Below are 22,635 nucleotides of genomic sequence, written 5' to 3' on the forward strand. Positions count from 1 at the left end.
AGCTACTAGGCCAATCAGTTTATAACTAATGTAGACCTCTGATTTCTTTGAGACTTAACGACTGTGGGAACTGGGCAGAACAGAAAACCTCAGACAACAACGTTGGGTACCAATTTGTTGGAAGAGGTTTCTGTCACTCTCAGTCCCACAATAATCACTCAGAAACTGTATTATTTGCAATACTGTTTGGCTAATAGCTTAAGCATATTTCTAGATAACTCTTACATCTTGAATCAACTCATTTCTACTCACCTGTATATTGCCACGTGGCTGTGGCTTACTGGCAAGTTTCCAGTGTATCTGTCCCCAGTAGCGACTACATGGCTTCTCCTGACTTTGTCTTGTTCCCAGAATTCAGTTTACTCCGCCCTAGCTCTGTTCTGTCCTGCTATAGGCCCAAAGCAGCTTCTTTATTCATTATTCAATAAAAGCAACATATATACAGAAGGACTTCCCATACCAAACTACTTAAGAAAAATGTCTAAGTATTTACTCCACACTATAAAATAAAATTATATAACCACCATTAACTAACAGTAGACCCTCATGGAGATAAAGTAGACTCATGGGACCCTCCCCCAGCCACAATGAAATTTTATTTGTGCCAATATTACAGTTACTTTTTCTTAGTACTTTCAGAACAGTTATGAGACTCTTTATTACCCGCCATCAACTGTGAGAGAAGACTTATTTCAGCAGGGTTGAGAGTAATACAAAGTGATAATTATAAACAAATATGTAGTTGGCAGATTAACAACTTGATTATTAATAAAAGATAATAGGTTCTATCCTTGGGCCTATATTCCTCAAGCCTTGTTTTGTGACTATGGCATGAGTTCCTCTCTATAGAACAGGATTCAAAAACAATCAAGAGAGTGGTTGGTTATGACCATAAGCAGTCATTCTAGTATTGTACAAGTGCACAAATCTTGACTAGTAGGTTTTTATTGTAAAATGCAGAATACAAGGGTAACTAAGACCATTGACATCATCTCTTGGCCAGCAGTCTATGAAAGGTAACCAGGAAGGAAAGTTTCCTAGTATGTTCAAGATTGCTGTCTTTCTATCTTGCAACCAAGGTGTTTGATGTCCTTTAGTAACATCATGTACTTAGGGTGTCTAATCAAGAGCACTGGCAATGACCTCTTTTGTTTGGGGTGCATCTGGGGCCTCCCTCCATTAAGTCCTAGGCAGAAGACTATAGTGATATTTTCATTGTGCTTTAACAAATAAAGCTTGCCTGACAAGCATAACTAAGCCACTAGAAGCCAAGTGGTAGTGGCTTACACCTTTAATCTTACTACAATAGAATCCCACACCAGAGACAGGAAGGGATATGGCTGTGTGGAGAGAGAAATATAAGTCAGGAGGAGACAGGAGCTCACTCTGAGGTTTGGTGGGTACGGATGGATTCTGAAGATGGCATTGAGGATAGGATCACCCCATTGGTCTGAACATTGGTAGAGGTAAAAGAACTCAAGTAGCTGGTCACTCTGCTTCTATGATTTTCAGCATTAACACCTATATCTGTCTCTGGGTTCTTATTATTTTATATAAGTAAATAAACATTTATTTGTTTTTTTTTTTTGATTTTTCGAGACAAGGTTTCTCTGTGTAACAGTTCTGGCTGTCCTGGAACTTACTTTGACCAAGTTGGCCTCAAACTCTGAGATCTGTCTGCCTCTGCCTCTCAAGTCCTGGGATTAAATGCCTGCACCACCACCACCTGGCATTGGTTCTTATTATTAATACCAATTAGAATTCATGCTACATTAGGCACCCAGTATTTTGGGTACAATTTATGAAAAAACTCCATTTGTCTGTGGCTTTGCACGCAACAGCATAGGCCAGACCTACACACAGCTTGAGTAACTGCCTTGTCAGCCAGGTTTTCCTTTCTTCTCTCCTAGAGGGCTTTCTCTGAACCCCCTTCTTGGAGTAATGCCAGACCAGATTGCTGCCTTGAAATCTAGTCAGGTTTTTACTGCTCTACACAGTAGCAATCAGCCTCACATCTTCATTGTCATCAGCAGCAGATTTGGTGAGAAAATTGGGAATTCTCAAAGGGAGGAATTAAACGAGTTTTTCCCCCACAATAAAAAATGGGAAAAACAATTACAGTAGAGAAAGTTAGGTATATGTATGATTATGTAATGTATGATTTAAAAAATGGAACAATTAAATGAAAGGATAATCAACATAGATTGACATACTCTTAATTATCATTTTGGTAATTTTTGTTGTTTTGATAATTCATGGTTTAATCTCTTAAAAAGTTGTTTGGTATGAGGGCCAAGGTACAGGTCTTACAAAACTTAATAAAACAGATCATAGAGGTAGTCTAATCTAGACAGAAGAATTTAAAGAAACTATTTCAGCATTGCAAAATAAAGTTAGAGAGGAACAGTCTAAGGTTTTCAAAAAACCAACCTTAATATATCCAGTAACCTTACAGGAATAGACAGTTGACAGAGGCTCTGTAAGAACTGAATGGACTCCTGTGGCCATGATAAATTTAAAGAGATTCACAGAAGTAATTAACTCAGATGGCATGCATTCACCATTTGTAGAGCAAATGTTAAACTCGTGATCAACTTGCAATGGAATTATCCCTAAAGACTGGATAGACTTAGTTACAGCAGTCTTGGAGCTTGGTCCACAGTTACAATAGAGGATCTGGTTCAAAGAAGAAGCTAAGATCATTGAACAATGGAGTAAAGCTAGAGCTATCAAAATATCCCAAGGTCTACTTCTTGGAGAAGCTAATGTTAATATAGAAAGGCAATATCTATATGATGGCCACATCCTGGCTTTATGCCATGAAGCATCTTTAAATGCTTGGGACAGAACTGAAGTACAAAAGAAGACTGAGTCATTTTACTATTACTATTATTTAGTCATATTACTAAAGTCATACAGGCCCCCCCCCCAAAAAAAAACCTTCACTGATTTCTTAACCTATGATAATGGGATTTCATGAGACTTCTTCATACATCCTTTCTTTTGGTTAAGCCTCCCACATTTCCTCCTTTCTTTTTTCCCACTCCCATCTAAACATTTAGCACACATTATCCAATACCCCATTCTTTTTTTTTCTTTTTTGGTTTTTCGAGACAGGATTTCTCTTGTAGACCAGGCTGGCCTTGAACTCACAGAGATCCGCCTGCCTCTGCCTCCCAAGTGCTGGAATTAAAGGCAAGTACCACCACCTCCTGTCACAATATCCCATTCTTTTATAACACATATGTTCTGCTACCCTCTATTATTGTGTTATTTACTTGGGTCGCAAAATGATAGGTTTCCATTTAGTTTCTTCATGAACATCTCACTTGAGTTGACCTTTCAGAAGCCCCCACTCCTGCTATCACTCCACTACATAATTGAAATTTAAGAATTCTGCCCCCTGCCCCCATAATACTCCCTCTGTAATTTTATATCACCTATATTCTACTATGCATCTTCTTTTCTTTCATTTCTCTACTAATGGTTATTTCTAGATTTCTGACTTCTACATGTAATCTTACTAAAACATACACACAAAAAAACAAAGGTTGAAACTATGACCAACATATGAGAGAGGGCATATCAGGTTTGACCTTTGGGAACTAGGGTGACAACACTCATTATTTTTTTCTTGTTGCATTATTTACAGCCAGATGTTGCTTTCTTATTTTTATTTATAGCTAAGTAATATACCTTTGTAGATGTCTATCACATTTTCATTTACCCATGATCAGTTGACGGTCATCTGGGGTGATTCCATGTCTTAGATACTGTCATTAAGGCAGCAATGTACATGATGGGCAAATGCTCATTTGTCAGATGGCAAGTTAGAGTTCATATGCAGGACTGAATATTATGTATCAGTTTCCATTGAGACTGAACCCCTCCATCTTGAAGAAAACTCCTTAAAATACAGAATATCAAAACAGAGGTAAAGGAACTGGATGCTCTAAGGTAATTGAAATATTCAATTATACAGAAAATGTCAAGAAACTCAGAAATAGTCAATTTAATAGCTTTAGGAAGTCCCAGAAACTGGTGAGATTCAATAGTGCTGCCTGGAGAGGTAGTGGGTGGCATCAAAGACACTTCCAACTTCCCTTGAACTACCTGAAAGCTGTGCAGTGATTTGCACGTTTCCAGCTTCTTTAGACATCACCTTCATAGAGTGATGCAATTGTCATTGAGTCTTTCCTGCTCTGTAAGTCATCCCTCTCCCATGTTCTTGTAAGTTACACCAATAAAACTCACTTTTTCACTGGGTTTAGGGATGACTCAGTGGTTAAGTGCACTGTCTGCTCTTTCCAAAGACTCACCTTGAATTCCTAACACCCCCACATGGGTACTTAATCTGTAACCTCAACACCAGGGCATCCAATGCTCTCCTCTGGCCACAGAGAGCATCAGGGACATGCATGTAACATAGACATGATACCTAAAAGAAGAAACAAATATAAACCTCATTGGTTCATCAAGTTAGACTTTGTTGGTTCTCACCTTTAGTTTGTCATTGGGTCCTTAGCTGTATTAACTAGATGTTGCTTTGTTTCCACAGGAATAGTGTCACACATCAATTACTTTATGTCACACTGTAGTTTTATTTCACTCATTCATTTATTTATTCAGGGGATTTGATGTCTCAAAGTGTTGAAGCACTTAACTGTTCAAGTTGTCCTTTGTATCATGTTAAAGAAGTCTTTTGTTGCCTTCTTCCCCTTTTATATTGGGGTATAAAAGTATACGAAAACTTAAACACAGGCAATTTCAGTATTCACTGGAACTCCCAATAGTATCCTATGTTTTTTGTTTTATTATCTGTATTTACATCTTCCTCCTCTTTACTTACTTTTGATTACCATACCCCTACCCTTGCAAGAGGTATTTTTGTTGAGGCTGTTACCTGACAGTCTTCAATCCAATGAAAAATGGTGGAAGATGCTTGCTTCCACCAAGGTGTGCTTGCCACTACTGCATCCTTAGGGCTATTGTGCCAAGATGATCTGCTTCATAGGCATCATAGCTGCCTACAACTGTTGGTTGGCTCCCTCCTTTGGAAGCTTGTATGGTGCTTCTGGTACCATGAAAGCTATTCCTTAAGGAGCAATATACAAAATACAATACACAATATAAAAAAATTATTTTGAGACAATGTCTTTGTGTACCTCCATCAATTAGACTCACTATGTAGAGCTGGCTGGCCTTGAACTCAGAGTTCCCCTTGCCCATGTTTCCCCAGTACTGGGATAAAAGGATTGCATATCCATGCTCAACTCTACATAAATTTTTGTTATTATTTTTTGTTATTTACTGTGTATTTTTTGCTGACATGAAACTCACTCTGAAGATCAGGCTAGTCTTGAATGCACAAGGATCTGCCTGCCTCTGCCTCATGAGTATTGGGATTAAACATGTTTGCCACTCCTACCCATCCTCTGATCATGTCTTGACAATTACCCAAGGTAACTGCACAGCCTACAAGTGTTCAACTGGATTACTTATTTACTGACTTTAAAGACTTCTATTACATTAAATGGGAAACTCTAATTGAAATAGATAAATATGACATGCTCAGTGAATATAATACACAAAAGTTAAACAGCATGAAATAGATATATAAACAAAACATCAGTAGGAATATGACTGAAACAGGTATAAAATGCCACCCTTAAAATAACCCCATGATCAAACTGACAGGATTCCATCAGAACTGCGGAAAAAAATTCAAAGCTGCTACTTTAAATACTAATTGACACAAAGAGGAAGACTTCTTGACTCTTAGTATTATCTGATATACCAATAATGAGATGAGCATAGTAGCACACACCTGTAAACTCAGTATTTCAGAGGCAGAGTTAGGCAGATCTCAGTGAGTTCAAGACCAACCTGGTCTACAGAGTGAGTAATAGACAAGCCTAGGCTGTTACACAGAGAAACCCTGTCTTGGAAAATGAACCAACAAACAAATAAATAAACCACCAGATAATGATACAAAAAAAGGAACTACAGATATAAATGATAAATTCATTTTAAAATTGTCTGAGCTTGGGATGGTAGTACATAATTTTAATGCCAGCACTTCTGAGGAAGAGGCTGACTGCTCTCGGGGACTTCAAGGCCAGTCTGATGTACTCTCAAAGGGGAGTTACAGGACTGCCAAGGTTACACAGAGAAACTCTTGTCATAAGAAACAAGAAAAAAGTCTATTAGCCATTTCACATTTACAGGCATATATATGTATATGCACACAGTCTGTGTGTATATGTGTGTTGTGTGTCTGTGTGTTTGTGTGCACCTCAGATACTGCCCACTCTCACCTCCTTCCTCTCTGCTATCCTGATCCACAGTTTCAAAACATCTCTCTTGTGTTCATCTTCATTTATTTTCCTTTGTGATCCCCTGATATTAACCAGAGTCAGCTGTGAGACTGTGGGTTTTTTTTTCCCCAATCTGGATTCAGCAGAGGACTACAACCAAAGGCAGTGATTCTTCTCCTACAATCCATTCACAGACAAAATTTGAGGCGTAGACTGGGCCCTGTGAGCCTTTTCCTGTCCTAGACTGATTGTGGTCTAGTGTGAGGTCAATGCAGGTAAGTACAGCTGCTGTTGGGTTTTGATTATAACAGCTGTATGAAGTCTGGAGAATGGCATGTCTAAGTCCTTCCTCTTTCTCTTCTTACTCCCTTTCCTCCTCTTCTTCCTCGGTGTTCCCAGACCCACAGACTTTTGTAGGGCTGGTACCAAATATCTTCCTTATTTTCTGTATATGGGACAGTAAGAATCTCTGCATTCACCATTGCAATTTTATAAAATTTTATATTTTATCTAAAAAGCTCTTTTAACATGAGTAACAGACGCCTATCTTGTTTCTGAGTAAAATAACAAGACCACCATCTAGTGGTACTGAGAGCAGTTTAGCGCAGGATGAATTCATCTCTGGGCTGTTAGCAATGGGGTGACTGACCACTGACTTGGGACACATTTATTTTCAAAATCCAAGTTCTTGTAGTATCTCTCCGCAAGGCAAAATTGCAATATTTGGTTTTGGCTTGTCATGTTTGTGTTGGCGAAGGGACGCCGGCATCTAAAGTTAGCCTGTTATCATTTGGTGAAAGTATGTAAATCGGGGGGCTGGTACTCAAGTCGAGGTTAGGTTGCCTATCTTTTATCTGAAGGGTTCAGAACTCATTGTGAGATCAGATACCGGGTGCAGCGTCCTCCTAGATCCAGTTCTGTTCTAGGCTGGCAGCAAGCATGTGGGGAGGCTGTGCAGAGCGGGTCCAGGGCAGCCTGACAGCTGGAGCTGTGTGGCAGGCAGCCTGAGGCAGAGTGGGAGGAACTGCTCAGTAGGGCGGAGACACTCAACCGGAAAAACGGTTGGGAGGGTGTTGCAGGTAGGGACGGTGTAGGGGTAAGGATGGAGAAATGGGAGGAGTTAGAGAAGTGACGTAAACGGAAGCTGGGAAACCCATGGACAGAGCTTAGAAAAGTGGACTGGAGAGGTAAAGCCAGACGTGCCCAGTGCCTATTCCCTGTCTTTGCTCCAGTGGGGAACCGCGTGGTGCAGACCTGGGTGCGGAGGAGTCGGCGGGTGTCGCGGAAACACGAAAACTCCCCGGAGCCGCAGTCGCCGCAGTCGCCGCGGGGCGGCCTGGGAAAGTCAGCAGTCAGCAGCGCGGTGGCGGGAACCGCAGCCCGGCGGCCCTGGAACCTCCCAGGTCAGAGGAGCTGCGGGGCTGGGAACCAGGAGGGAAGGGACCAGAGGTGCCAGCTGTTTCTCATAAGAAAACTGGCTCTGAAATTCTGCTGTGGATGTCTTCCCTTGTCGATAAATTTCAGGTAATATGACCTCGACCTACCCTGATATTTTTTCATTGACCTGTTTGCTAAAATAGTCTCATAAAAATGACCTACTAAAGTATTTGAATTTATGTGTAGATATTTGCAAACTCGATTCTCATTGCTGTGGTGGGCTGGACAAAGCTCTTCAAATTTACATTCATCCACGCCCACTTTCGTGTTACACCACTAGCTATTCAAGAGAATAGCACATATACCTAGGGATTTTTACATTCCCAGAGATCTTTTATGTATTAGTCATGAAATGAACGCTTGCAAATTTAATTGAATCCGGAAGTATATTTTTTTTTTGCGCGCTCCATAGGCATGGTTGTAAACATTAACGTTAAAAGTAAACTTTTATCCATCATTAAATTTTCATATGACACGTATGCACTATGTGATGTAAATAGAGCATTTTGAAAAGTGTCATTGACAGGCTTGGTGGCAAACATCTTTAATTCAACCACTGGGGAGACAGAGTCAGGTGGATCTCAGTGAATTTGAGACCACCCTGGACTACCTAATAAGTTCCAGGATAGCCAGAGCTTCATAGTGAGATCCCGTTGTTTTTTGTTTTTTCTCAAAAAGAGAAACAAAAGAAAAGGAAAAAGAAAAGTGTATTTTTGTGTTGAATTCTCAATATACAAGCTAGAGCCTGGAAAAGTACAATATGCTTTATGCTAACAGGTCACTGTATTTTCAGTTAGAAAGGGCATTTTATAAGCCACATAATAGTGGTGGCACACTCTTTTAATCCAAGCACTTGGGAAGCAGACGCAGGTGGACCTGGGAGTACCTTGCCAGCCTGGCCTACAGAGTGAGTTTAAGGACAGCCGGATCTACAGAGAAACCCTGTCTCACGTGGGAAAAAAGTAAAAAGAAATGAAATGATATTATAATATAAGATAATGATAGGCAGCATCTTTTGAATATTACAATAACTCTCATCTACATCAGAAAAAAAGTGTCTAGAGTAGTCTTTTCTCTCCTTGGTCAAAGAAAGCACTCTGTTCATAGACACATGACCAAACTGTAATTTCTTGATTCTTGTGTTTACTGTGTTTGAGTCCTAAATTCTTTGTGTTGTTCTGTCTGGATTAGTGAGCCTTGCACATGAGAAATAGATTCTTCATAAAGCATCTGCTTTTCTAACACATGTTAGAATACTGAAATACTTGTAGACCAGGCTGGACTGGAACTTACAGAGTTCCAACCACCTCTGTTTCCCCAGTTCTAAGATTAAAGGTGTGCACCCACACGACCATTCAAACTGTTGTATTTTATTCTGTGATCTGTTGACAGTCCACGATGTGACTGTGGACTTCTTCCAGAAGGAGGGACAATGCCGGGACAATCATAGGGCTTTGTACAGAAACTGGGCGTTGCAGAACTGCAGTGGTCTGGTTTCTGGGCATGAGAAGAGTTTGCTTGCAGTCTTCCTTGCTCCTCCTCGGGTTTTTGGTAAATTACTCTGCAAGTATGTGTCCCTTTGAGAGGTGTAAGGCTTTTATCATATTGGGTCTATGATACATTCAGAACATCAGTAGTGTATAATAATCTCATACCAGTCACACAGTTCCATTTCTTCCCCTGAGATTTGACTAAGTTGTGATTGGAAGTGGCATTCAAGTTACGATTAAGCAAAAATGCTTTCTCAAAATTTTCAGTATTCTAACATTGCATAACAATTTGGAAATCACTTGTATAATCCTGTATTTAGCTTTCTCTTTATCTACTGAATACAACACTTTGTTAGAAAAACATTCTAGATGTTGCAGAGTTGCAGCATTCTGGTTTCTGTGGGTGAGACTGCATTGCTTGCAGACTCCCTTGCTCCTCCTCAGGGTGTCTTGGCAAATTACCCTGCAAGTGTGTGACCCTTTGAGAGATATAAGGCTTCTATCAAATTGGGGCTATGATAAATTCAGAACGTCACTAGTATATAACATTCTTGTCCCAATAATTTAGTTCTGTTTCTGCACCTGAGTTTTGACTGAGCTGTTATTGGAAGTGGCATTCAAGTTACACGAACTGGAAACACTTTGTAAATATTTTCAGCATTCTGACATTGATGACAATTGGGGAATCACTTATATAATCCTGTATTTAGTTTTCTCTTTATCTACTGAGCACAGTACTGTTTTAGAAATCCAGGTGTCTCCTGAGGAATCTCTTTCTCGTGTGCGGGGTCAACTGATCACCAAGACCTGCTCACCTGTGGGGCAGAACAAAGAGGCCTGGAAGATGGAGAGGGTGGAGACAGTAGCTAAGGATGCAGGTAAGGTGGAGATAATAGAGAAGGAGTGTCAAGGGGTTCAAGTGAATGTGGTAGAGACATGATTTCATGTGGTATTGTAGTTTTGAGAACAGGTTCTACAGAAGATTGATACTAGAAGGCAGATAACATTTTATTTGACTATGCATTGTGAGTGATGCTGTTCTTATTCATATATCACTTATCATTTCATCATACCATATTAACTGGTTTTAATTGCTATGATTTTAGTATATTATAAGGTGATCAAATTAATACCTCTAGTTTTATTTATTGTTTTCAGAGCTTTTGATATTCTAGCACATTCTCTACCTTTTAGTGTTAATGTCACCGTTTCTGAAAATAATACCAGCACTCAGCACTCCAACCCTGAGAATGAGCGTGCAACACATAAACCCTTTTTATCTGAGTAACAGCCAAATCGGACATGCAGAGCTCTGCGCAGCCTGGAAACATCTCTGTGTATGGCGTCAGGAATCTGCCATGCTCTCCTGCCTGTGCAAGCCTAGTATACCTGATCCTACTGCCTGCCCAGGCAAGGAGCACCAAGCCATGGGCATGATCTCAGCCACTTTTCTCCCAACCCCGAGTGGACACAAACACCCTGGCCCACAAATGCCATTCAAATGCTCCATAGCTAGAGTTCATGCTGGCAGCATGGCACAGGAAGCTGCACTTAAAAACCACCGAAGCTTCCTCCCACTCAAGGCCGAACTAGGAAATCATTTCCCAAAGAAGCCATCCCTCTGCCTACCACTAGCAAACAGAGCCCACCCAAGAAAATGCCACTACCAAGCCATTAGATCTAGGATTTCTTTTTAAGCTTTCTCAGGTTTTACATGGATTTAATCCACCACATTGGTGCGTCAATTGTTGGAGGTAGCTGGTCATTAGTTTTGGTCTCCCAGCTAGCTTAGCCCCAAAATAATCACACAGAAATTGTATTGATTAAAACACTGCTTGGCCCATTAGCTCTAGCTTCTTATTGGCTAACTCTTACATCTTAATTTAACCCATAACCCTTACATCTTAATTTAACCCATTTCTATTAATCTGTATATCACCACGAGGTTGTGGCCTACCAGCAAAATTTCAGCATATCTGTCTCTGGCAGTGGCCCCATGGCATCTCTCTCCTCCGCCTTCCTTCTGCCAGCATTCCATTTAGTTTTAGCTGTCTAGCTCTGTTCCCCTATAGCTCTGCTATAGACCCAAAGCAGTTCCTTTATTCATTAACCAATAAAAGCAACACATAGACAGAAGGACCTCCCACACCAAAGACTAGATAATCATAGTTACTTTTCTCTCATGACTTGACCAAACTATTTCTAAAATAAGACTTAGACTCCTTAGGATAGGATAATTATTGAAACATTTAGCATATGTTTCTTGCTTGATACTGTTTATGCTGGTTGTAATTCTAATTTTTATACTTGATATTTGTTCTTATTGTATATAGTTTTATATTAGGCTTAGAACTCTCTTATTTAGACAAAATGTGGTGCTGTTGTGGGAACTCCTTCAGCCAATGGGCTTTAAGATACCAGCCCAGTTGAGCGTAGTCTCTTATACTATAAATGCAGCCGTAAGGCTTGTGTGCCTTCTCTCCTGGCTGTTGGATTTGGTTCCTGTTCCTCATTCATGCAAAGGACTGTGATCAGCGAGTATACCCCTAAGTAAATAACTCCTTATTATACTTAATTCTGAGTTAGTGTGGGATTACTTTTTAGCGTCCCTCTATAGTAAAGGGTTTGTAAGAGAGCAGCAGGTGCTCTGAAGCATCGGGCCATCTCTCTAGCCCCATATTAAGTTTAATTATGTGATAAGGCATAATAGAAAACATTAAAAATTTTTATCTAGGTCGTCCAAAAACTCGACTTTACATGCACCTTATTATTTCTTAATAATCTTTTCTTCCATTCTTATATGTTTGTTTGAATTCCTAAACATAAAAATACAACTTACTCAGGCTGTATGTTTTCAGGCATGAACACTTGGTATTGGATAACCATAAGGTGCACTCTTCTCTAGGGAGGACTATTTCTCCAGCTCTCAGAATTCCTTAGTGTTTGACTAGGGTTGAGGCCTAGTGAGCTTTCTCTTTCCATGTTAGCATGTCTCTTGGTGTTGTCTTTGTTCAGCTCATGTTTAGGCCGCCATTTCTAAGATTTGAAGCATGTAGCTTCTCTGACATTTCTAGGAGATACAGTGTCAAAGCAAATACCCTGTTCTTTTGGCTCTTGAAATGTTCCCATCCGATTTTCTCAGTGATCTCTGAGCCTGAGGTGAAGGAGTTGTGTTGTTTATGTGTAAGAAGGGACTGAGCATCACAACTTTGCATTTTGACTGATTGTGGTTTTTCTGTAATAATCTCCATGTGTTCCTAAAAGAACTTTGCTTGATGAGATATGAGCTACATTTATTTGTGGGAATAAGGAAAATATTTAGAATGCAGTTAGGGATTCTGCTGATTTAATGAAGTAGTGATTGTAGGTTCTTCTCCAAGATCCCTAATTTCACTAACCCTAGGGAACTGGCTAGTTTTCCAGTACCAGGCATGGTTTCCCTCTTGTTGAGAAGGTCTTAAGTCCAATTAGAAGCTGCTGATTACCATCATGGTATGTGTCACTCTTGCACCCTTAGAGTTATCGTGCAGTGCAGATCATTCTTTGGTTCAAAGGAGTTATGAAGGCAAAGGACTATTGTTTGGCTCCCTACCTTAGAAGCTTTCATGTTTTCTTCTGGTATCATGAAACGAATTGCCAGAAACATACTTTTAAGTTCTGATCCATCTCAAGTCCTCTGGCTTCTGTGTCTGAAGTACATGGCTGCTTTAATAATTGAGACTCACCTTCTACCTCTGGGAGGCAATCATGGGGAACAGCAATGGCCTATAATGTTTAGGGAGTCTCCTGGACAACTGTGACCAACAGCTTCAGAGCAGGCTTCTCATGCCTTGTGTGAGTGGTTTTGTTAGAAAACCTGTGGCTCTTGTGGGAGAAATTATCAGACCAGACGGGAAATTTTCATTTACACTATAAATATATGTGCATTCATTGACTCATATATGTGTATTGTAGGCATTTTTTCCTTAGATGGATTATTCAAGGCATAGATGGATTGATTCCTCATGACTCTTTAGACATCCTTACCCTCCATTTTCAGTGCTTATATCTGTCACTTCTCCATAATTAAATCCCTTCCAGTTTTTCCATTTTTCCCTTCAGATCACTTGTTCTGTGTTATTCCCTTATTCCCTTCTCTATCACTCCCCCACACCCCACAGGACTCTCTTTTTACTTTTCTGGTTTCTGCAATCACTCCAGGTTGTGGACTCAGATTTGAAGATTTGGAGCTAGGAACTACCTATGAGAGAGAACATGCCATGTCTGTCTTTCTGGGTCTGGGTTACCTCACTCAATATGATCTTTTCTATGTTAGCTGCAAACTTAATAATTTCAATTTTCTTTATGGATGAATAATATTTCATAGTATATATGAATCACATTTTGACTATCCATTTTTCAGTTGAAGGATGTTTAGGTTGTTTACCTTTTATTGGTATTGTGAGTAGAGCAGTAATGAATATGGCTGAACAAGTATATGTAAAATAGACTGTTGCGACCCTTGAGTTCCTTGAATATGTGAAGGAACGGAACAGCTGGGTCATGTGCTATATTCATTTAACTTGAGGATTTAATTTTTTTAATTGAGTATTCTCGTTGATTCTGAGAGTGGCTAGATATTTTGTTGATAGGGTTTTTATTCCCTAAGCTTTTGTTTTTGATGTTGTTGCTGGTTGGATTATTGATAGTATTCCTCTTCCTTCTCTGAGAATTAGTGCATTTCTGTCTTGCTCATGGGTGATTACTTCTCAGTTTTCCTGTATTTATCTATTCTTTACGTAAAACTTATTATTTCTATTGGTCTCATAGATAATTCCTCTGATTTTCCTGTATATATTTTGCCTTTGATGTGTTGTCTGCTGTTCTCCTTCATTGGAATGAATTGTTTTAGTTCATAAATATCTTGAACTGCACTTATCAAATTTTAACATAGAATTTTTCTGGATGCGGCAACATGGTTGACAGTGATTTTTTTTCCTCCAGGCTTCAAATGTCATTCCATGTTCTTCTGGCTTTGGGTCACTGTCCAGACACCTGGTGTATTCTGTTGCTTGTGTCTTTTCTGAAGTTTGAAATTGTTCTTTAAGCTTTCAATATTAACTTTTGCTTTTTGACTCCTTATATGAAAGGGCAGCAAGCCGTCTATTCATTGCTTTTGAAAGAGAAACTCAAAGAAAAGAAACAGAAAGAAATGGCTGATGCTCCAGTAAACTCCCAGGTCAGTGGTCATGTCCACTCTTTTTCTAGAAATGTTATATATTCAGACATTCCAAGCCTTTAATTTTCTGCTTCTGGTTATTTTTAAAAATTTATTATGAAAAAATGTTCAAACAAAAAAAAAATCAACAAAATCACACACTAAAATTAACCAAACCTAAAGACCATAAAACTCTATGAACTTTTATGCAATTAGCGTAGTCATCAGGAATAGAAGCTCTGCAACCTCACAGGGATTTTATTTTTTTTTTACTATCAGATATATTTTTTGAACATGTCTACTACAAAAAAAGTAACAAAATCAGAACTAGAAAATCATTTAGCTTTATATCCTTTTTCATAAATGGTTTATTACCTGCATGCAGTTCTACCTCAACCCTGGTTTTTAAAGATTTCTTGTTCTCTTTTCTCCATATTCCGCTGTACCCACTTGTACGTTGTTTCCTATATGCGCATGTTGTTGGTAGATTCAACACATGAGGGAAAATGTGGTTTCTTCTTTCTGCCTCTGTGTGACCTCACTTGATATTGCATGTTTTGAGTCCTGCCACTTTCATGCAAACTTTTATTACATATTTCTCTTCAGCTTTATAATATTCCATTTTATATATACCATTTTCATCATCAATTCCTTTGTTGATAGATAATTAGGTCATTCTGATAATTTGCTATTGTTATTAATGTAGCAATGAACATGGGGTATAAATATCTCTATATTGGGGAGTGGAGTTTCAGTTATGTTCCCAGGAGTGACATTGCTGGGTCATACATTAGTTCTATCTTCAATATTTTCAGTATTCACTAAACTGATTATAACAATGGCTATATTAATTTATACACCCCCTCACATACCAACATACCAACAGTTAATGATGGTTCTTTCCACATCTTCTTGAACATTTGGTGTCAAGTTATTTGATGACAGCAATTCTCAGCCTGGGGTAAGGCAGTAGTTCAAAGTAGTATTAGTTTGGGTTTCCATAATGATTTTTTTTTTCAAGACAAGGTTTCCCTGTAGTTTCTAGAGCCTGTCCTGGAACTCAGAGATGTGTCTGCCTCTGCCTCCCAAGTGCTGGGATTAAAGGCGTGCGCCACCAACGCCTGGCCCCCATAATGATGTTTTAGGGATCCTGAAGACTTAAAATATTTATTGTCCATTTGTGTTTCTGTCTTTACAAAATGTCTGTTCATTTCATTTGCCCATTTGTTGATTGGCAGTTTTATTTCCTTGGTATTTAATTTATGTAATTCTCAGTAAATCCTAGGTATGAGCACCTATCAAAAATGTTGCTGGTACAGACAAGACTCATTCCCATTCAATACCGCATAAATTCTAAGAAGAACACATTGAGGCTTACAAAATTCAGACACAATAGCTCAAATTTCTTTTGAGCCAATCTTCTGTGCTATATTTTATTTGCAAAGCACTGAAAAGTGACTATAACTCTCACAGAATTTAATTATCTTCATTGTCTCACAGGGAATCTATGTCACTTCTGAAGGCATCTTCACTTACTCCACTTACATGTACATGCTTAGCTACAACTAAAACATTATTTCATGTGTTTTTAGACTTACCTCAATTTTTATAACTCTTGGGAGTGAAATATTCTCCAGAACTTTTGAAATTGTTATATGTCTAAGTTGCTTTATGTCTATTTTTTTGTAAAATTTTAGATTATATCCAATGTAACTGATGTAGATTTTTCTGTCTGCTTGCTATTGTATCAAATATTTTTATAAAAGTAATCATATAGACTTGATCTCATATGTTAGTGTTCAAATTGACAGGATACAGTGCTGTTACACTCTTTGCTACTTTGGAGAAACCAAAATTCTTTGCCTATAAAGCTAATCATGAAATTCAGCCTTCATATCTACTGTTGGGGGCCAGCCACGACAAAAATACAGGGACTAGGAATACAAGTATAGAGCACGAAGACTCAAAAATAATAAAACAGAAAAACATAGAATAGTATTGAGAGAGAGTTCCAGTGAATACTGAAATCTCCTGCATTTAATTTCCAATCGTTTAAAATGCCCCACCCCCAAGAAGTAGGTATAAGATTAAAAAACTGCATTAACATGATAAAAGGAAACAGACCAGTTGAAGATTGTGGGCTACATTCATAAACATTCTGTTGCTCGAGTAAAGCGGGTCAGCTCACTCCCTAGACCAAAACATTCTGTAGGCAAACCAATCCCTGGGTAGAATTCAGTGTATCTCCTTAAGGGAATTGGAACCTTAGTTGAACCCTTATCTTTTTGTTTGAAGTAGAAACATATCTCTTCTCTATTCCTGAAATACAAGGTCTGGCTATTAGCCACACTTGTTGTCAATAATCTTGAGAGAGCAGAACTCTCTGATCTAAGTCTAGGTGGGACCTTTGTTTATGATAGAAACTCAATAACCTTGAAGGAATATAGAAAAGCTCCAATTGTCTAACCTCTGGTCCAGGTGGAAATACATTTTTGGGCCTTCCATAATCTACTCCTGTTTCCTTAATTGAATTGCATTGGACTTAGACATTAAAGATACAAACCGAGCATGTAAGAATAGACTCCTGTAAGACCCAAGAATGCACAGAACTGATTCAGTGTCAGTATTTTAGCATGATATACAGATACAGCATTTGTTTTTTTGTTTTTTTTTGGGGGGGGGGGTTGGTGTAGTGATGAGCTGCGGGCAGGCCTGCTTTTCATCCCGCCAGCTCCCAGCCACCGAGTAGCTTTACACCCAAAATAACAACACACAAATTGTATTCATTTAAACACTGCCTGGCCCATTAGTTCCAGCCTCTTATTGTCTAATTCTCACATCTTGATTAACCCATTTCTAATAATCTGTGTAGCACCACGAAGTGGTGTCTTACCGGGAAAGATTCAGCATGTCTGTCCAGGTGAGTGGCTTCATGGCGACTGTCCCAGAGAGGAGAGGCATGGTGGTCTGTCTGAGCCATCTACCTCACTTCCTTCTTCCTGTTCTGTCTACTCCACCCACCTAAGGGCTGGCCTATTAAATGGGCCAAGGCAGTTTCTTTATTAAGGAATGAAATCAACACAAACAGAAGACTCTCCCACATCAGGTTAGGGGTTTGGTTGCTTGGTTTTTGGTTTTTTGAGACAGAGTCTCTATTTCGCTTTGGAGCCTGTCATAGAACTCACTCTGTAGACTAGGCTAACCTCAATCTCACAGAGATCCGCCTGCTTCTGCCTCTCAAGGATGAGATTAAAGCTGTGCACCACAACCACCTGGCTTCAGATACAGTATTTAAAGCACATCACCTCATTATAAATCTTCCTTCTGGGGCATGTACGCTGTGATCCTTTGATATAAACACAGCATCCTTAACAGATAGATAATCATGTCCAGACCTTAAATGTCTCTTCTTTTGTGTATATGCTTGTGAGAGTTTTGTGTCAGCCTGTTTTCAGAGTTAGAAAACCCATTATATAATGTGATCATAGTAGAAATCTTGTTCTCTCTCTCTCTCTCTCTCTCTCTCTCTCTCTCTCTCTCTCACACACACACACACACACACACACACACACACACACACACACACTGTCTTTGCTTATCTACATCCTTAATCTCCTTAAGTCTCTTTATGTTCAGAAAAGCACTCTGCCAGGATCAGGATCACATGGTCAAACTGTACTTTTTCGTTTCAGGCTCTGTTGACATTCAGGGATGTGAGTGTGGACTTCCTTCAGGAAGAGTGGGAATGCCTGGACTCTGCTCAGAGGGCTTTGTACATTGATGTGATGTTGGAGAATTACAACAACCTGCTCTCAGTGGGTGAGATCATTGTGCTTCTAGAATTTTTATCTCATCTTTTGTATGTACTGACTTCATAGGTTATAAACTCTATTAAGCTGCCATGGAAACAACAGGAGACTATTGAAAGATTGGTAGGAGAAAAGAACTTTTTCATGGAATTTACTTTTTTCTTCCCATTCTCCATGTTAGAGGTGTCATGCACCCTTTATTTTGGTTCCACAATGCATTCAGAACTTAATACCGTATAAAATTTCACTCATGTCTTAAAGCTCCATGTCTGCCAAATCACATATTATTTTATTTTTGAGAAAAAAAAATCAAGATATGCAAACTGACAATTCTCCCTAAATATGTTAAAGATTCTGACAGGAAATAGCAATTGGAAATTATTCCCAGATTTGTCTACTTTGTGTTCTGTTCCTTCATGTACTGAGTAGATGTGTTAAACGTCTGTATTCTTTCTAAAAATTCTAGCATGGGTCATGGGCTGCGTCACAGAACACAAGGATTATTGTATGCAAGATAGGCATGGTTGCCAGGCGGCGGTGGCGCACGCCTTTAATCCCAGCACTCGGGAGGCAGAGGCAGGCGGATCTCTGTGAGTTCGAGACCAGCCTGGTCTACAAGAGCGAGTTCCAGGACAGGCTCCAAAGCTACAGAGAAACCCTGTCTCGAAAAACCAAAAAAAAAAAAAAAAAAAAAAAAAAAGATAGGCATGGTTATCTGTCCAGAAGAAATGAGATTGCTCTGGAATGTGGAGAGGAGAGAGTAGCCACAACAAGGATAGTCTAGTGAATGAGCAGGATGAGAGTGATGACTTCCCATGAAAAGGAGAGCAAGAGCTGAGAATGCTTTGGCTATATTTGCTTCCAATTCCTGACCATTGATCTGAGTATATTGTCCTTGTCTCAACATGCATCCTGCCTGTTGTAACTGTTAGGTGTTGTGCCTATTGCAACTGAATTATGCTGACAGTACTTGTAGAAAATCTAATTTTATTTGACTATGTTGACATCAGATTCGAATAATTTTACAAACTAAGTCTAATGTGAGTTCATGAAGTAGGATTATTCTGTAGTTGCCTTCCTTGTATGCATATCTGCATATTACATCCTTCATTTTCTTGCCAGTGGAGAATACATAGGCACCATTCTGAGAAATATTCTCAGTAGTCAGTGCACAGACTGGAGCTGAGAATAACCCTATGAGGAAAGTTAAGAAACACAGCAGTTGGGGCTGGAGAGATAGCTCAGAGGTTAAGAGCATTGCTTGCTCTTCCAAAGGTCTTGAGTTCAATTCCCAGTCAACCACATGGTGGCTCACAACCATCTGTAATGGGGTCTGGTGCCCTCTTTTGGCCTGTGGTCATATGCACAGAGAGAATATTGTATACATAGTAAATAAATAAATATTTTTTAAAAAGAAACACAGCAGTGTGTGGAGCTCAGATGATGGAGGATAGACATCAGAGATCTAGAAACTCTGATGTCTGCTGGAATACTGTTTTTGCATCCATTACTCTTGTAGAATCTAATGTCTTGTTGTAGAAATAAATAAAATAAACCCTTTGATGCTTTTAAGTAAGACTTTAATCTTTAAAGGAATTGTGTCTTCTTAACCATCCTCCTCATTGCCTATCACTTAGTAAGTACAAGCACTGTGAACCTGGGATTTGATTAAACTCTGCTTCTTCAATTTCTGAACAGTAATATTTCAACACGGAGACATGTGTTCTAAGTATAAGCAGCCATTTGAGCTCCATCCCAAAGCTAGTTACTGATTCTTAATTACATGATCCATCTTGTGCCGTTAGACATTTTTGGTAATGATGAGGTATCTATTATATCACAGACCCTTGAAGACTGTCAGTCTGTTTTTATGAGAATATATAAAATTACAGTGAAAGAAAAAATATCTAAATAGTTCGTGGTTGATTTATCTTAAAAGACAACTTAGAGACACAGTCTTTTATCAAATGTTTGATTTTTGCACAAGCCCTATTAATATGACCTTACTCATTTTCAGAAAACTATTACGTATGTGATCCTGTACATCAACATTTGAAGACTGAAAAAGAGTCTTATCAGTGTAATAAGCTTGATGACGTGCTTCATGACCCCACCACATGTGCATATTATAGAACATGTGAAGCTACAGAAAACTCTAATATCTACAGATGCAGTAATCACAGAGATGCCTCTATTGACTCATCAAACCCAGATAGACATGAAAGTATGCATACTGAAGAAGAATCTTGCAAATCTAAAGACTGTGAGAAATCTTTAAATTTGTATCCCAACATTACTCAAGATGAGAGAGTCTACACTGCAAAGAAAGAGCACAGGCAGGGAGAATGTCGTGACAATTTTGGTTCTAGAAACAGTCTTTTCCAACAAGCAGTCTACATTGGAGAGAAACCACACCAATGTGGGAAATGCAAAAAATCTTTCAGTACTGCCTCGAGTCTCGCTGTGCATCAGAGAATTCATAATGGAAATAAACCCTACAAATGCAACTTTTGTGGCAAATCCTATAACCACTGTGTAAATCTTAGAATACATCAAAGACTTCATACTGGGGAGAAACCTTACAAATGCAAAGAATGTGGAAAGTCTTTTCGACAGTCTGCAGCTCTTAAAAGCCATCTGGAAATACATACTGGAGAGAAGCCTTATAAATGTAAGGAATGCAACAAACCCTTTGCCCACCATTCCAGTTTCAGGAGACATCAAAAAATCCATACTGGAGAGAAGCCTTACAAATGCAACAAGTGTGACAGGGCATTTACGCACTATGGATCACTTAGATGGCATCAGAAAATTCATTCTGTAGAGACATTTTACAAATGTAAAGAGTGTGGTAAGTCCTTTCTTGAGTTATCACAGCTTAAAAGGCACCACAGAATCCATACTGGTGAAAGGCCTTACAAGTGTGAGGTCTGTGACAAATCCTTTACTGTGAACTCACATCTTAAAAGACATCAAAGAATTCACACTGGGGAGAAACCTTACAAATGTAGGGAATGTGACAAATCTTTTACTACATGCTCATATCTTAGAGAACATCAGAAAATTCACACTGGGGAGAAACCTTACAAATGTAAGGAATGTGACAAATCTTTTACTACATACTCATACTTTAGAGCACATCAGAAAATTCATACTGGGGAAAAACCTTACAAATGTGGAGAATGTGACATGTCTGTTATTCAGGGTTTTGCTCATAGAGAACATCTGACAATTCATACTAGGGAGAAACCTTACAGATGTGGAGAATGTGACAAATCCTTCATCCAGCGTTCACACCTTAGCACACATCAGAGAGTTCATACTGGAGAGAGACCTTACAGTTGTAAGGAATGTGACAAATCGTTCACTAGGTACTCCTACCTCAGAGCACATCACAAAATTCATGCTGGACAGAAACCTTACAAATGTAAGGAATGTGAGAAATCCTTTACGGACCACTCACAGCTTAGAAGACATCAGACTGTTCACACTGGAGAGAAACCTTACAGATGTGGAGAATGTGACAAATCCTTTACCCGTAGTTTAAACCTTAGAATACATCAGAGAATCCACACTGGAGAGAGACCTTACAGTTGCAAGGAATGTGAGAAATCTTTTACTACATGTTCATTTCTTAGAGAACATCAGAAATTTCATACTGGAGAGAAACCTTACAAATGCAAAGTCTGTGAGATATCCTTTAATCAGATAGTGCATCTTAGAACACATCAGAGAGTTCATACTGGAGAGAGACCTTACAGATGCAAAGACTGTGACATGTCCTTTAAACAGGTAGGGCATCTTAGAACACATCAGAGGATTCATACTGGAGAGAGACCTTACAGTTGTAAGGAATGTGACAAATCTTTTACTAGGTGTTCATACCTCAGAGCACATCAGATAATTCATACTGGAGAGAAACTTCACAAATGCAAAGACTGTGACATGGCCTATATCTATGTTTCAAATCTTAGAAGACATCAGAGAGTTCACACTGGTGAGAAACATACTATTACAAATGATGTCACATAACATTGTTTTAAGTATTCTCTACTTATAAATCCCAACAGTAGGGACTGGAGAGATGGCTCAGAGGTTAAGAGCATTGCCTGCTCTTCCAAAGGTCCTGAGTTCAATTCCCAGCAACCACATGGTGGCTCACAACCATCTGTAATGGAGTCTGGTGCCCTCTTCTGGCCTGCAGGCATATACACAGACAGAATATTGTATACATAATAAATAAATAAATATTTAAAAAATAAATAAATCCCAACAGTATACATAACAGAAGCATAAAGATAAGAAACTTGCAAAAGCCTTGAAAGATACTTTAAATGTTAGAAAATATGATGGAGTTTATATTAAAATAAAATTAAGTAGTAGGA

At 39.0% G+C, this 22,635-nt stretch overlaps 1 protein-coding gene across 7 annotated transcripts; it reads left to right on the forward strand.

Annotated features, from left to right (window-relative positions):
* The first annotated feature begins 7,462 nt into the window (after window positions 1-7,462).
* LOC119820848 (zinc finger protein 54-like) lies at window positions 7,463-22,635 on the forward strand. Of its 7 annotated transcripts, none has more exons than XM_038339502.1 (5): window positions 7,463-7,841; window positions 9,991-10,122; window positions 14,374-14,462; window positions 18,134-18,260; window positions 20,268-22,635. In XM_038339502.1, the coding sequence occupies exons 2-5, from the start codon at window positions 10,089-10,091 to the stop codon at window positions 22,280-22,282; spliced, it is 2,265 nt and encodes a 754-aa protein (XP_038195430.1). In that variant the 5' UTR covers window positions 7,463-7,841; window positions 9,991-10,088; the 3' UTR covers window positions 22,283-22,635. The 7 variants fall into 7 exon arrangements, with proteins under 7 accessions (XP_038195430.1, XP_038195431.1, XP_041911458.1 ...); XM_038339503.1 differs by having other exon boundaries at window positions 7,463-7,720; XM_042055524.1 differs by having other exon boundaries at window positions 18,134-18,256; window positions 20,268-20,443.

This window comes from Arvicola amphibius, chromosome 8 (genome assembly GCF_903992535.2).
Source record: "Arvicola amphibius chromosome 8, mArvAmp1.2, whole genome shotgun sequence".
Lineage (NCBI taxonomy): Eukaryota > Metazoa > Chordata > Mammalia > Rodentia > Cricetidae > Arvicola > Arvicola amphibius.

Coding starts and splice junctions, on each gene's coding strand:
- LOC119820848 (XM_038339502.1), top strand. CDS start 10,089: ATGGAGAGGGTGGAGACAGTAGCTAAGGATGCAG. Junction 10,123..14,373: donor GACAGTAGCTAAGGATGCAG/GTAAGGTGGAGA, acceptor CTTATATGAAAG/GGCAGCAAGCCGTCTATTCA. Junction 14,463..18,133: donor ATGCTCCAGTAAACTCCCAG/GTCAGTGGTCAT, acceptor TTTTCGTTTCAG/GCTCTGTTGACATTCAGGGA.